Here is a 14,886-nt window from a genome sequence, read left to right on the forward strand (position 1 = left end):
AGACCAGGTGACGCAGGGGGAATACAATAGAGAGAAAGAAAGTTAAAAGGCATTACAAATACTATTTATTATTTCTTGTATTCCAGTAGTACCTAGAAGCTCCAGCTCAGATTGCAGGCCCATTGTGCAAGGCACTGTACTTATACATAGTCAGAGACAGCCTCTGCTCAGAGACTTCACTTTTTAAATAGAGAGACAGACAAAAGTGGAAGAGAGGGAGAAAAGAAGTATCATTATTATTTCCATTTTATAGGTGGGGCACTGACTGAAAGAGATATTAAGGGTATGTCTACACTGCAATCAGAGGTGACTTGCCTATGGTTACATGGGAAGTCTGTGACCAGCTAAGGAACTGAACCCAGATCAGAGTCCCAGTCCAATGCCTCAGCCATAAGACCAAGCTTCCTCTCAGTCCAAAATCACAGTGCCTCCCTTGGACCAGCTGCCCTTGATAGTCACATGAATCTTGCAACTTTAAAAAATCTTATCTTGAAAATTGACCTACATATAAAGCTGAGTGCTATTTAAATAAATGGAGTGGAAGTAAGGGGCTTGGCAACATCAATGCTGGAATAGGGGTGCTGCTGCACCCCCCTGGCTTGAAGTGAAACACACAAGGTTTACAGTTTGGTTCAATGGCTCTCAGCACCCCCACTATAAAAATTGTTTCATTGCTAGGCAATGTTGTGACTATGACTACCTGAAAATTTGATCCAAAGGAATACAAATCAGCCACTGAAAAATGAAATGATCCCTACAATCAGATATATATCCAGTAAGTATTTATGTGCATGGGAGAAAAGACTGAAACCAGGTCCAGGAGTAGGGGCTTTTGTGGGATTTTTGTGAAAGCATGGGCCACAAGAGTAGCAAAGACCTTTAGAAAGAAAACATCGTGAAGATAACAAGGTTAATGGCATAATTCCAAAGGAAAACATGTCAGTTATTTTTAAATCAAGTTTTTACTTAGTTCATTACTGTTTCTGGAATGTTAAATGTTACATTTATTGTTTCATTATACTGCAGTAACATGACTACAATAGTATATACACCATGGCTATTCTGTTAAATTAATTGTATTGGAGGATTTCCAGTATAGTCTGACATATCAATAAGTCATGCAATGGCTATGTCTGTGATAAATGGATCACAGGACTGAACAGATTGTGAGCCATTAATCTACCAGGTTTATAATCAAAATGTTAATTAGGTATGAATTAAGGCTACGTTTCAACCCCGTCCCTACTTCAAAAACCCCCAAACCTTAAACTTTCTACCAGCACATCCCTACCCCAGTGAGATATTTATTTCCAGACACCATGAAACTTATCTTCCACTCCTTGAACTTGCTCCCCAATAAAACAAACCTAACCTGACACCTGCTTCTTTAGATTGCAGAAGTAAATGGAGTACAGCTCAATCAATACTGCGTCTGGGTCATGGTAACCACATACTAAGGATTCTGCCTTACTATGGGACAGTCACTGATATAAGAGCTGTAACCCTGCACAGATTCTTCCTGTGAATATATAAATATGAACATTAAGCAAAGTTGAATTTAGCAGGGCCAAAGGTTAAACTTTATCAACTCCTGTAAGTTAAGGGTAAAATCACTACTGTTTCTTTTGCAAGTTTTTTTTAAGAAGGTTGCTTCAGTTGCTGTATATTACATCATTACATGCTGTGAACAATATTTTAAAGCATTCTTGACAAAAATTTAAACAATGGTTTCTTTTTCTCTCTCTGCAGATAGTGGACAATCTATAGTTTGATCACTTTGGGGAGAGTCTGCCTTCTTCACCTCGAGGTTGTCATTAGTGGCCCCAGTGACACTGTCATAGGACGGAGGAAAAGATGCTGAGGACACAGTTTCTGACTTGTCTAAATTTCTACCATAATTTTCATTCACCATATGTGCAATGAAGCCTTCTTTCTCTGGAGCATCTTCTTCAAGGATGTCACAATCACAGGTTCTATGATGGTATAAAAAAGAGGCTTGTCTCATGGAACGTTGAATCAAATGACTCCTGTAAACCTTCTGAATAATAATAGCAGAAACTTCCTCTTGTTTGTGTCTGATTGTGGTTGTGATTGGTTCATAAGAAAGTTTGGATGGATTGGCAGCCATAAACTTTTCCTCCATCTGTACTTTTAGTTTGTCCATCTCCCCAGATTCTCCTAGCACCCGTTTGGTGAAAGCAAACAAAATATCCAAGCAGTGGATCCTATCTCCACTGACCATGGGAAGATCCATTGCTATGAGCTCAATTTTGTTCGGTTTGGCTACACGTAAAGGTTCTGCCAAAGCATCTGCAAAGTCTGAAAGCGCAGAATACTCAATAAACTGACTTGCCTTAGGATCAAACTTCTCCCAGACTTCATAAAACATATCAAAGTCATCTTCACCTAGAGGATCTGTACTTTCCTCAGTGGCAACATTGAAGTTCTCTAAAATAACAGCTATATACATATTTACAACAATGAGAAATGATATAATGATATAACTTACAAAGAACACAATACCTATAACAGGTTTACCACATTCTCCCACAGTTCCTTGTATGTTTGGATCACAAAATGGAGGTCCAGTGTTTAAAATAGGACTGAGAAGACCATCCCAACCGGCGGATGTTGTGATTTGGAAGAGACAGAGCATGCTGTTAGCAAAGGTTTGGAAGTTGAACATGTCATCAATCCCACTCTCCCACTGAACATAAGCAAAGTTAGCCATGCCAAAAATGGCATAAATAAACATGACCAGAAAAAGTAAGAGGCCAATGTTGAACAGAGCAGGAAGGGACATCATTAAGGCAAAAAGAAGAGTTCTAATTCCTTTGGCAGCTCGGATGAGTCTTAGTATTCGTCCAATCCGAGCCAAGCGAATGACTCTGAAGAGTGTAGGTGAGAAATAATTTTCAAATGCTTTAGCAATGCCAGAGAGCACAGTGCCTAAAAACAAAAATGAATAATCAGTTAGAATTTCTAATTTTTGCTAATTAGTAACTCAAAGTATCAGTAAAAATGTGCTAGCACTGATGGATCTTGATTCTTAAAGGAAATGTTAAAGATTTCTTTAAAAGTTAAATGGCTTATCTATAAAAGTTTCTAAATTAAAATAACAGATCCCTAATAGACTATATTTTTCAAACATTGGAGTTGTATGTATGTTGTGTCCACAAACTCTGTATTTGTGCTATTGCACATGGAAAATATAAAGTAGGTATTTTCTATGCATGTGCATTTTTGTAGATGTAGGTTATGTGAGTGTATTTTAACATTTGGTCCTAAATGTTGAAAAAACAAAGCTCAAATAAAAGAACAAAACATGACACCAGAGTCATAGGCATTCAGACACTTAGATACTGTGGTTATGAGAGCCATTTAAACTAGACAGAAAAAGAGTGAATAAAAGTGTAATCCATGCTAACAGTGTGGTTTTTGGTCCCTTTTTAGTCTCTTGACCACACATATAGGTTTATTAGTCTCGTACTGCCTCTAAACTAATGGACAAGGTCTGTTTGCATTAGCCGTAGAGTCGATCCTTTTAGATCCAGGGGTCCAAGGTTCAGTAACTGCATATAGTCCAGAGGTGGTGGTAAATTCATTCATGACTTCCTAAAGTGTTCCAGGGCAGTCTAAATAAGACTGTCAAATAAAATGATACATTTATAGCAATGTATTACAAACATGAAGACAAAAATCAATGAGTTTGATGATGAGATGAAGGATTTCTCTATATAGAAGGACAGCATTAATGCTCTAACAAGAGAAATTATCAAAGATAATATGCTTGCTCACAAGAACTGTTGGAAAATTGCATGACATCTACAAATATTAGGATTTTGGGTATTCACAAATCTAATGTTATTCAGGATTTATCAGTTAAAGATGCTATATTTTAATTTCAATTTTTGCAACTGATTCTACTTTACAATGTGAATGTATTGTATGTACTTTAAAATATTTGGCAAAATATTTCTTCATGAACCAAATTTATTAGAGCCATGACATTATATGATAAAGATTGTATAATCACGGAGGTTTGAAAAAATAATCTGCAGTTTAGTAAAAATTAAAATGTTTCACATCACTAAAATAATCCCTAATTAATGCAGAAAATTATTAATTTTATCATCTGAACAGTAGACTCAAAAACTTTAAGGTCAGAAGGGACCAATATGATCATCTAGTCTGACCTCCTGCACAATGCAGGCCACAGAACCTTACCCATCCATTCCTGTAATAGACCCCCAACCTATGACTGAGTTATCGAAGTCCTCAAATCATGGTTTAAAGACTTCAAGGTACAGAGAATCCACCAGTAAGTGGCCCATGTCCCATGCTACAGTGGAAGGCAAAAAAATCCCAGGGCCTCTACCAATTTGCCCTGGGGGGGATTTCCTTACCAATGCCAAATACAGCGATCAGCTAAACCCTGAGCATGCCAGCAAGACTCACCAGCTAGACACCCAAGAAAAAATTATCTGTAGTAACTCAGAACCCACCGCATCAAACGTCCCATCACAGGCCATAGGCATGTTTACCACTAGTAGTCAAAGATCAGTTAATTGCCAAATGAGACTGGCCCATTATACCATCCCCTCCATAAATTTAGCAAACAGTTTTCAAGTCAATTAGGCTTTTTGCCCCCACTGCTCCCCTTGGAAGGCTATTCCAGAACTTCACTCCTCTGATGGTTAGAAACCTACATCTAATTTCAAGTCTAAACTTCCTGATGGCCAGTTTATATCCATTTGTTCTTGTGTCCACATTGGTGTTGAACTTAAATAATTCTTTTCCCTCCCTAGTGTTTATCCCTCTGATGTATTTATAAAGAGCAATCCTATCTCTTCTCAATCTTCTTTTGGTTACGCTAAACAAGGCAAGCTCTTTGAGTCTCCTCTTGTAAGTCAGGTTTTCCATTCCATGAATCATCCTGTTAGCCCTTCTCTGCACCTATTCCAGTTTGAATTGATCTTTCGTAAACATGGGAGACCAGAACTGCACACAATATTCCAGATGAGGTCTCACCAATGCCTTGCATAATGGTACTATCACCTCCTTATCGCTACTGGAAATATCTCATCTCATGCATCCTAGGACCGCATTAGCATTTTTCACAGCCACATTACATTGGTGGCTCATAGTCATCCTGTGATCAACCAATACACCCAGGTCCTTCTCCTCCTCTGTCACTTCCAACTGATGAGTCACTCAGCTTATAGCAAAAATTATTATTAGTCCTTAAATGCATCGCTTTGCACTTTCAACTATCAAATTTCATCCTATTTCTATTACTCCAGTTTACAAGGTCATCCAGATTTTCTTGTATGATATCCCATTCCTTCTCTATATTGGCAATACCGCCCAATTTTGTGTCATCCACAAACTTTATTAGAACATTCCCACTTTTTGTACAAAAGTCGGTAATAAAAAGGTTAAATAAGATCGGTCCTAAGACTGAACCCTGAGGAACTCCACTAGTAACCTCCCTCCAGCCTGACAGCTCATCTTTCAGTATGACCCATTGAAGTCTCCCCTTTAACCAGTTCCTTATCCGCCTTTCAATTTTCATATTAATCCCCATCTTTTCCAATTTAACTAATAATTCTCCATGTGGAACTTTATCAAATGCCTTACTGAAGTCTAAGTAAATTAGATCCAATGCATTTCCTTTGTTTAAAAAATATGTTAGCTTCTCAAAAACGGAGATCAGGTTGGTCTGTCACGATCTACCTTTTGTAAAACCAAGTTGTATTTTGTCCCAGTTACCGTTAACCTTGATGTCCTTAACTGCTTTCTCTTTCAAAAATATTTCCAATACCTTGCATGCTACTGAGGTCAAACTAACAGGCTTCTAATTACCCTGATTGTTTGTTTTTTTTCACCCTTTCTCAAAAATAGGAATTAATTAGCAATTCTTCAGACATATGGTACAACCCCATCCTCAGTGCTTAGCTGTCACACTTCTTTCTTTGTTTTCTTCCTATTTATATGACTATGAAACCTCTTACTATTACTTTTAATTCCCTTTGCAAGGTCCAACTCTACTTGGGTTTTGGCATTTCTCACTTTATCCCTACATGTTCTGACTTCCAAGAGGTAGCTTTCCTTGCTGATCCCTACCATCTTCCACTCCTTGTAGGGTTTCTGGTTTTTCTTAATCACCTATCTGAGATGCTTACTTATCCAGCTTGGTCTACAACTCTTGCCTATTAATTTTTTCCCCTTCCCAGGGACGTAGGCTTCATATAGTTTCGGCAACTATGACTTGAAGTAATTCCAAGCCTCCTCCGCCTTTAGATCCATGAGTTCTTCAATCCAGTCCATGTCCCCAACTAATTCCCTTAATTTGTTAAAGTTAGCCCTTTTGAAGCCAAAGACCCTAGTCACAGTTCTGTTTTTGTTTATCCTTCCATTTAGTTTGAACTGAATTAGTTCATGATCGCTCGAACCAAGGTTGTCCCCTACAACCTGTTCTTCTATGAGGTCCTCACTACTCACCAATACCAAATCTAAAATGGCATCCCCTCTTGTTGTTCAGTAACTATTTGGTGAAGAAATATGTCAGATATCACATCCAGGAAAATCAGGGCCCTATTATATTACTACTAGCGCTTGTCCTCCAGTCTATATCTTGGAAGTTAAAGTCTCCCATAATTACACAATTCCCAGTAGTATTTATTTCATTAAAAGCATTAAAGAGGTCTCTATCCATATCCAAATCAGATCCTGGTGGTCTGTGGCACACCCTAAGCACTATCCCAGGGAAGCCCTAGGAGCTTTCTTCCCCAATGTGATTTTTCCCCCAGACAGACTCTGTCTTATCCATTCCATCACTTCTAATTTCTTTACAGTCTATCTCATCATTGATATACAATGCTACTCCACCACCTTTGTCTTTATTTCTGTCTTTCCTAAAATTCACATACCCTTCAATACCTGTACTCCACTCATGACTATTCCACCATGTTTCTGTTATCCTATAATATCTGGTTTCCCTTTCTCCACCAGTAGCTCTAGTTCCTCCATTTTGTTATCCAGGCTCCTCACATTGGTGTACAAACATCTTAATTTTTTCTGCTTGGCTTCACTCACATTCCTTTCCAGATTTGGCACAATCATTCTATTGCCAGTATTGCCTATTATACTGCCCTTCCTCTTAATGTCCATTCTGCTCCCCACTTCTGTGTCCTTTCTTACTTCATTTCCCTCCCTCTCAATGTTAAAATCAGGCATGGCAATTACCCAGGCATCTACCAACCATCTCCCCCAAATCTCTAGTTTAAAGCTCTCTTAATCAGTTGTGCCAGCCTCCATCCTAGAAGTCCATTTCCCTCCCTTCTGAGGTGAAGTCCATCCCAGGAGAACAGTCCTCTGTCCAAGAATGCCTCCCAGTGACCATACATCCCAAAGCCCTCCTTATAGCACCACTGCCTGAGCCATCTGTTGATCATCAGAATCTTGTCACGCCTTTGTTGTCCTCCTCTAGGGACAGGCAGAATCCCACTGAAGATCACCTGGGCCTCAATTTCCTTAAGAGTCTTCCCTCAACCTGACATAGTCTCCTTTGATACGTTCCAGCAAGAATCTAGCTATATCATTTGTGCCCACATGAAGGACAATCAGTGGATACTTTCCCACTCCTATTAGGATCCTCTTCAGCCTCAGGTCTACATCCTGTATCTGATAACCCGGCAGACAGCATACTCTTCTGTTCTCTGGATCAGTTCTGGTTACAGGCCTGTCTGTCTCAGTAGGAAGTCCCCAATCATGCAGACGTGCCTTTTCCTGGTGACAGTGCGATTCTCCAGCCTATCCCCTGTTCTTTCTGGCTGCAAATCATTTTGTCTACTATTCTCCCTTGCAATCCTCTGCAGCCCTTCCTGTATCTTCTTGGGGCTCTTATTGGTGGTATCTCCATTGGTTCATTCACGCTTTGTATAGAACTAGCTGCTCTTCTCTTCTTCCTTGCCCTCCCACTTGCAGTTACCATCTGCTGTGCCCCTTCTTCATTTTCCAAGTCTGCAAACTTGTTCCTGAGCTCTATTTCTGCTTCACTAGCCCATCTTTTTGCTTTGCCTGGTTCTCACAGTCACATGCTTCCACTGGCCACTTTCCTCACCCTGCAGTCTCCCCTCAGAGTTTTTTGGTCCTGCTTCTATCTGCAGGTCTGGGTTTTTCCCTTTAGCCTCTTCATGCCTTTGCTCCATCATCTGCTCAAATCCCCTTCTAAATTCAACCAGAGTTTCCACCTGCATCTTCAAACCTTGAATCTTCTCTCCCATCAGCTCTATCAGGTGGCACTTCATACAAACAAAGCTCTTTTGTGGTACTCCCTTCAGGATCATGTACATCCTGCAGCGTTCACATCCAATCATCTGCATTGTCTCTTCCACTACTTGTGTCACTACCACTGCTGCCCCTGTATCTGTCATAGCCTTTCCCCTTTCATCTCACTGCCCCTAAGGACGAGGGGCTTGCCTCTTCCCTTCTCCTCCAACAGAACTCTCACTCAAACTCCCCTGTTTACAGCTCTGTTTGCTGGCTCCTGTGCCCCTGCAGCTGTGCTGCTGCCAGATTCAGTGGCTGCCTTTACAGGCCCCCTAATTAGGGAAGCCCCGCCCCCTAATCAGGTTCAGCTGCTCTCAGTACACCACCCTATATCAGCCCCTGCAAACTGGAAAAAACAAAACACAAAAAACAAAACTATACAAAAACACACAACTCCACAAAATTCACTCACTGCCCCTAAGGACCAGGGGCTTGCTTCCTCCCTTCTCCTCCAATAGAACTCCCATTCCAACTTCCCTGTTTACAGCTCTGTTTGCTGGCTCCTGTGCCACTGCAGGACAATAGGAAAAGTTTATAAATAGGAAATAGGACAAGAAGACAACAATAGGAAAAATTTATAAATTCCTGTTCTGTGCTATTTTGAATATATTTGTTGGTATTTATTCTTCTGACCTTTCTTTTCTCTCTCTCTTTTTTTAGTAAAAACTATTTTGACTACTTTCCCCAACACTTTGTTTCAAGCATGCTGGTTCCTGTTTCAGCAACAGTTTATGGCCAACCAGCCAATTGCAACTCACTTTCTTTTATGAAAACTAAATTTGCACCAGTGAAGAAATTGTTTGTGTATTTTACCTACCAACAATGGACATGATGACAACACTTAAATCAAATATGTTCCAGCCATTGATGAAATAGTAGTGTCTCAGGGCCAACAATTTCATGATACACTCTGCAGTAAAGATGGCAACAAAGAGCTTGTTGATATTGTTAAGAATTTTAGTCTTCCTTTTACTTTGATCATCAGTTTCTACCATCATAGTGATCATATTAAGGCAGATGAGAATCATGATGATTACATCAAAAGCTTGGCTCGTTACAATGTCAAAAAGAAAACCTTGGTATTTGTTCTGTTGAAAGAAAAAAAAAGTTTTTAGTATTCATTATGAGAATGTAGGCATGCATAGAACAATAGAAATGTAGGGCTGCAAGGGACCTCAAAAAGTCATCCAGTCCAGAATTTAATTAGCCTGATAGTTAGAGAGTTTTTCCTAATATCTCACCTAAATCTCCTTTGCCACAGATTAAGCTGATTATTTCTTTGTCTGGCTTTCTGTGGACATTGAGAACATTTGATCACAGTCCTCTTTATAACAGCATTTAACATTTGAAAACTGTTATCAGGTCCCACCTTCTCTTCTTTTCTCATGACTAAACATACCCAGTTTTTTAAATCTTTCTTCATAAGTCAGTTTTCTAAACCTTTTACCATTTTTGTTGCTCTAGTCTAGACTCCAATTTGTCTATATATTTCTTAAAGTATGGCATCCAAAACTGGATACTATACTCCTGTTAAGGCCTCCCCAGTGCCAAGTAAAGTAGAACAATTACAACCTGGATATGAGCCTTTTTCACAACAGCATCACACTGTTGATTCATATTCTATTTGTGATTCACTGTCATCTGCAGAGCCTTTTCTGCAGCTTTACTTCCTAGCCAGTTATTCCCAGTTTTGTATTTGTGCATTTCATTTTTCTTTCCTAATTGTAGTACTTTGAACTTTACTTACTGAATTTCATCTTGTTGACTTCAGACAAATTTACCAATTTATTAAGCCATTCTGAATTCTATTCCTGTCCTCCAAAGTACTTGCAATTCTGCCCAGATTGATATCATCCACAAATTTTATAAGTGCTCTCCACTCCATTATTCAAGTCATTGATGAAAATGTTGAATAGTACCAGACTCAGGACAGAACCTTCTGGGATCCCACTAGATACGTCCATCCAGATTGACAGCAAACCATTGATAATCACTCTCTCAGTATGGTTTTTCAATCGGTTTTGCACTCACTTTATAGTAATTTCATCTACACCATATTTCCCAAGTTTTCTTACGAGAATATATGAGGGACTGTGTCAAAAGCCTTACCAAAATCAAAATATCACATCTACTACTTCTCCCTGCCCCCAATCATCCCTAGACCAGTAACCCTGTAAAAAAATGTATATACTTACTAGTGGATAGCTACAATATTTATGTTACAATGTTATTTAATTCCATTATAGGTATATATTTATATCCAAGTATACTAATCCTGAAGGATAATCAATTTCAGGATAAATATATAAAAATATTTCTATATTGAACATCATAAACATTTAGTCTGTATAATCTTTATAATCAGTGACAATTTCTTGGTGCAGAGTTGACTATGAACACTGTACACTAATGGAAACATATACCATATAGGCAGTAATATTTATTTCAGTGGATTAAGTTAATTTTACTATGGATTTTCACTGATTAGAAATATTTTCGTTGGAAGAACTCAGGGCATCTCACCAATGGCCTTGGGATAGGTTTTTGTGGTTTCTTGGATCCCAGTTTTTTCATTGCATTATAATATTTTCTCTGTTCTTCTGTCATAAAGATGTCTTGTCCACCTAAGTATATGGAGATAGTGTTACTGTTATTGTGGATGAGAAAGAAACAGTGCAGGGTGTGAAACCCTGCAGTGCAAAAGTCTAAAATATTGGAATCCAACATTTCTTTTTTTTTCTGTCCTTTCATCTCTTGCTGAAACTAACCCTTCTCCGATACCTAATTAGACCCAAAACAATACAGCAAGTTAAAAAAGATCTCCTAGAGCAGCAGTTCTGTGGTGGCACTCCAGAGGTTCAGAAAGCAGGTTGCTAAGAACCCAGACATCTGAGGGAAGGAGCAACTTGCTTACTGCAACTCCAACCCTCTTGCTATTTCCACCATCTAAGGCCCACTGCCCAGTCCCAGAGCTTGCTCTCAAACCCTGTCCCACAGTGCTCAGCTCCAGGGCAGGGGGAGTAGCATTTATGGGACAGTGTAGCTGACTACATAGATTCTTCAGAATCAGTGCTGTCCCTGGAGCTAAGAGTTACATGGTTAGGATATAGGGGAATAAAATAGAGAAGAGGAAGCACTTCACTTGTAATGCTGCCTCTATTAATTTTAATGCTGATGCTGCTCCATGTAATAAATGTACATAGATGTTTCAGTGTACAGCTGACATCCTGTAGTCTGAAGACAACATGTAAGGGATATATCAGGGGCCTGGGAACATATCTAGTATACTTATCTTTTTCTTTTGTTGGTTAAAATTGTCAATAATGACACCGACAAAGAGATTCAGTGTGAAGAATGCTCCAAAGACGATGAAAATCACGAAATAGACATACATGTATAGATTTTTTTCCCTTTGTGGCTGATCTTCTTTCTGCAAAAATGAAAAGCAAGATGAAAAATGATTGAGAACAACATGGCTCTGGTCCTGGAATGAGCTTTGTATGAGTGCAGGAGTCCTTCCACACAGAGATCCTTGCAGGATATCTAAATTGAGACACCACTGGAAATGCAAAAAAACCTGTCTGCAATGCACAAGAATACAGGCTTATCTACCCAGTGAGTTAGTACGCAGCAAGCTAGGGTGGGAATCTACAGCCCACCAGCTTGCTGCAGCCAAGCCACACTCTGGGACTTTCAGTGTGCTGTAGTAGTGAACACATGATGAGCTAGTGCACAGTAAACTGATGCACTTTAGTTTTACTCCCTGGCTTGCTGTGCGCTAGCTCACTGTGTAAACAAGCCCTAAGTCTTACATTTCTGTGGTGGCGGGAAGAGAGGGAAGCAGAGACAAAATCTGTAGTGTGATTACTGGTTAAATTTAATCCAAGGACACCACAGACAATGTATTCTATAATCCATTTTGAAAGTGTATTAAATTCATCGTGAATCCAGTTAGAGAGGATTAATGTTTGTGTGCATATACCACTCATTCACACTAGCTTTGTAGCCTGCCAATTGCTGCTGCTTTGCACGACATCAAAACCAACCTTGCTGTTTATCTTTGTGCCCTCCACTGCTCTGGGCCCCCCCCCAGTGATGGCACACTAGATGCGGAGGGCTCTGAATTACTACAGCGTATTCTTTCACAGGTGTCTGGCTGCTGGGTCTTGCCTACATGCTCAGGGTTCAACTGATTGCCATATTTGGGATTGGGAAGACATTTTTCCCTGGTTAGATTGGCAGAAACCCTGTGGATGGAAGGTTCGCCTTCCTCTGCAACACTGGGCACAGGTCTCTTGCAGGTTTAAACTACTGTAAATGGCAGATTCTTTATAACTTGAAGTCTTTAAATCATAATTTGAAGACTTCAGTAACTCAGCCAGAGGTTATGGGTTTATTACAGAAGTGGATGGATGAGGCTTTGTGTCCTGCAATGTGCAGGAGCTCAGATTAGATGATCATGAGTCTATGAGTCCTCCAGTCTGAAGGGGAAGACTGAGACTGAAGAGCCTAGAGTAACAGCAGGTGACAGAATCAGAATCTTTTGAATTACAGTATTGAACTTTAATTTAATAGAATCATAGAAGGTTAGAGTTGGAAGGGACCTCAGGAGGTCATCTAGTCCAACCCCTTGCTCAGAGCAGGACTAACCTCAGCTAAATCATCCCAGCCAGGGCTTTCTCAAGCCACAGTGTAGGCCGGGGTCCTGTCCGGCCTGGTCGTCATGGCCCTTCCTCGGGCCCAGGCTCTGAGGAAGGCCACTGCACCTACCTAAAAGGGGAATGATAGCGTCTCCGTAGGAGTCGTAGTCCAGGCCCTCAGGCAGGGCGGACTGCCAAGTAGTCTATTGCCCAGCCCTCAGAGAGGGCGGGTGAGCAAGCAGTCTATCGCCCTGGCCCTTAGGCAAGGGAGGCGAGCAGTGGGTCCGCTGTCGGTAGCGGCAGGGGGGAACAGGTGCTCCCGGGGTGGCTAAGGAAGGGGGGAGGGGGACACAGGCCCACCCGTCTCCACTGTGTCCCAGCCCAGGGACCTATCAGTGGCAAAGACGTTTGCCACTGCATCAGCGGGGCTCCCGCCAAAACACGCTGACAGTGGGGTTTTGCCCCATCTCAGCCACTGGCTATGGCTGTCCCTGGGCCACTTCCTCCCCATATCCCCAGGTACCTGTATCGTTAGGGTCCTTGGGGTTGCTGGAGTACACGGCCCGTGGCAGGCTCACCAGTCCTTCCTCGTCGACTGGTAGCAAGGCGGGACGCTCCTCTGTGGAGGGCAGCTCCTCTAGGTCACAGGGTTCCTGGGGTTCCTCTGTAGAGGGCAACTCCTCCAGGTCACAGGGCTCCGGGGTGTCCGCGTCAGGCAGCTCCTCCAGGTCAGGGCTGGCCTCTGAGGATATCTCCCAGTCCTCTGTCTCAGGGGGCTCGGTCCAGTCGCTGGAGCCCAGAGGCCCTATCCAGTCCTTGGGGCCTGGAGGCCTGATCCAGTCTGTAGGGCCTGGTCACTTGGGCTGTTCCCAGTGCCTCTGCTCCAGGAGGCTCTTGCTCGGGGCAGCGGCCCAGCTGGGGTCAGGCCTATGCAGGAGCCAGCGGGACGGTACATCTGCCTCCGGCGGCAGTCTGTCCCACACTTAGCTGCGGGGCCTGTCTTTTATACCTCCTGCCCCGGCGGAAGCTCCGCCCCTCTGCTGCTGGATAGGCTGTTCAGGTAAACCTATCCCTGTCCGACTCCCTGGTTGCTGGGCAGACTGGTCTGCTGGCCCTTTCACTGTCCGACCTGGTCATTGCGGCCCTTCCTCGAGCCCAGGCTCTGAGGAAGGCCACTGCACCGCCCTACACGCAGCTTAAAAACCTCCACGGATGGAGATTCCACCACCTCCCTAGGTAACCCATTCCAGTGCTTCACCACCCTCCTAGTGAAAAACGTCTTCCTAATATCCAACCTAGACCTACTACCACTGCAACTTGAAACCATTGCTCCTTGTTCTGTCATCTACTACCATTAAGAACAGCCTAGCTCCATCCTCACTGGAACCCCCTTTCAGATAGTTAAAGGCTGCTATCAAATCCTCCCTCATTCTTCTCTTTTGCAGACTAAACAAGCCTAGTTCCCTCAGCCTCTCTACATAAGTCTTGTGCTCCAGACCCCTAATCATTTTTGTTGCCTTCCGCTGGACTCTGTCCAACTTGTCTACATCCTTTTTGTAGTGGGGGGCCCCCAAAACTGCACACAATACTCCAAATGCGGCCTAACCAATGTCAAATAGAGGGGAATAATCACTTCCCTCAATCTGCTGGCAATGCTCCTACTAATGCAGCCCAATATGTATTAGACTTCTTTGTAACCAGGGCACACTGCTGACTCATATGCAGCTTCTTATCCACTGTAATCCCCAGCTCCTTTTCTGCAGAACTGCTGCCTAGCTTGTCGGTCCCCAGTCTGTAGCTGTGCATGGGATTCTTCCATCCTAAGTGGAGGACTCTGCACTTGTCCTTGTTGAATCTCATCAGATTCCTTTTGGCCCAATCCTCCAGTTTGTCTAGTTCACTCTGTATCCTA

The 14,886-nt window shown here is 41.9% G+C and overlaps 1 protein-coding gene across 2 annotated transcripts in view; it reads right to left on the bottom strand.

Moving 5' to 3' along the window:
* Positions 1-1,596: 1,596 nt before the first annotated feature.
* LOC137149320 (sodium channel protein type 5 subunit alpha-like) overlaps positions 1,597-14,886 on the bottom strand; it is a 107,128-nt gene continuing 93,838 nt past the window's right edge. For both annotated transcript variants that reach the window (XM_067542805.1, XM_067542806.1), the window contains 4 exons: positions 11,623-11,760; positions 10,858-10,958; positions 9,152-9,422; positions 1,597-2,949 (listed from right to left, as the gene is read on the bottom strand). In XM_067542805.1, the coding sequence (XP_067398906.1) occupies positions 1,718-2,949; positions 9,152-9,422; positions 10,858-10,958; positions 11,623-11,760 (1,742 nt within the window). In that variant the 3' untranslated portion in view covers positions 1,597-1,717. The remainder of the gene's footprint in view (positions 2,950-9,151; positions 9,423-10,857; positions 10,959-11,622; positions 11,761-14,886) is intronic.

The sequence above is a fragment of the Emydura macquarii genome, unplaced genomic scaffold (assembly GCF_026122565.2).
Source record: "Emydura macquarii macquarii isolate MOO-44397 ecotype Brisbane River unplaced genomic scaffold, CSIRO-AGI_Emac_v2 contig_719, whole genome shotgun sequence".
Taxonomy (NCBI): domain Eukaryota; kingdom Metazoa; phylum Chordata; order Testudines; family Chelidae; genus Emydura; species Emydura macquarii.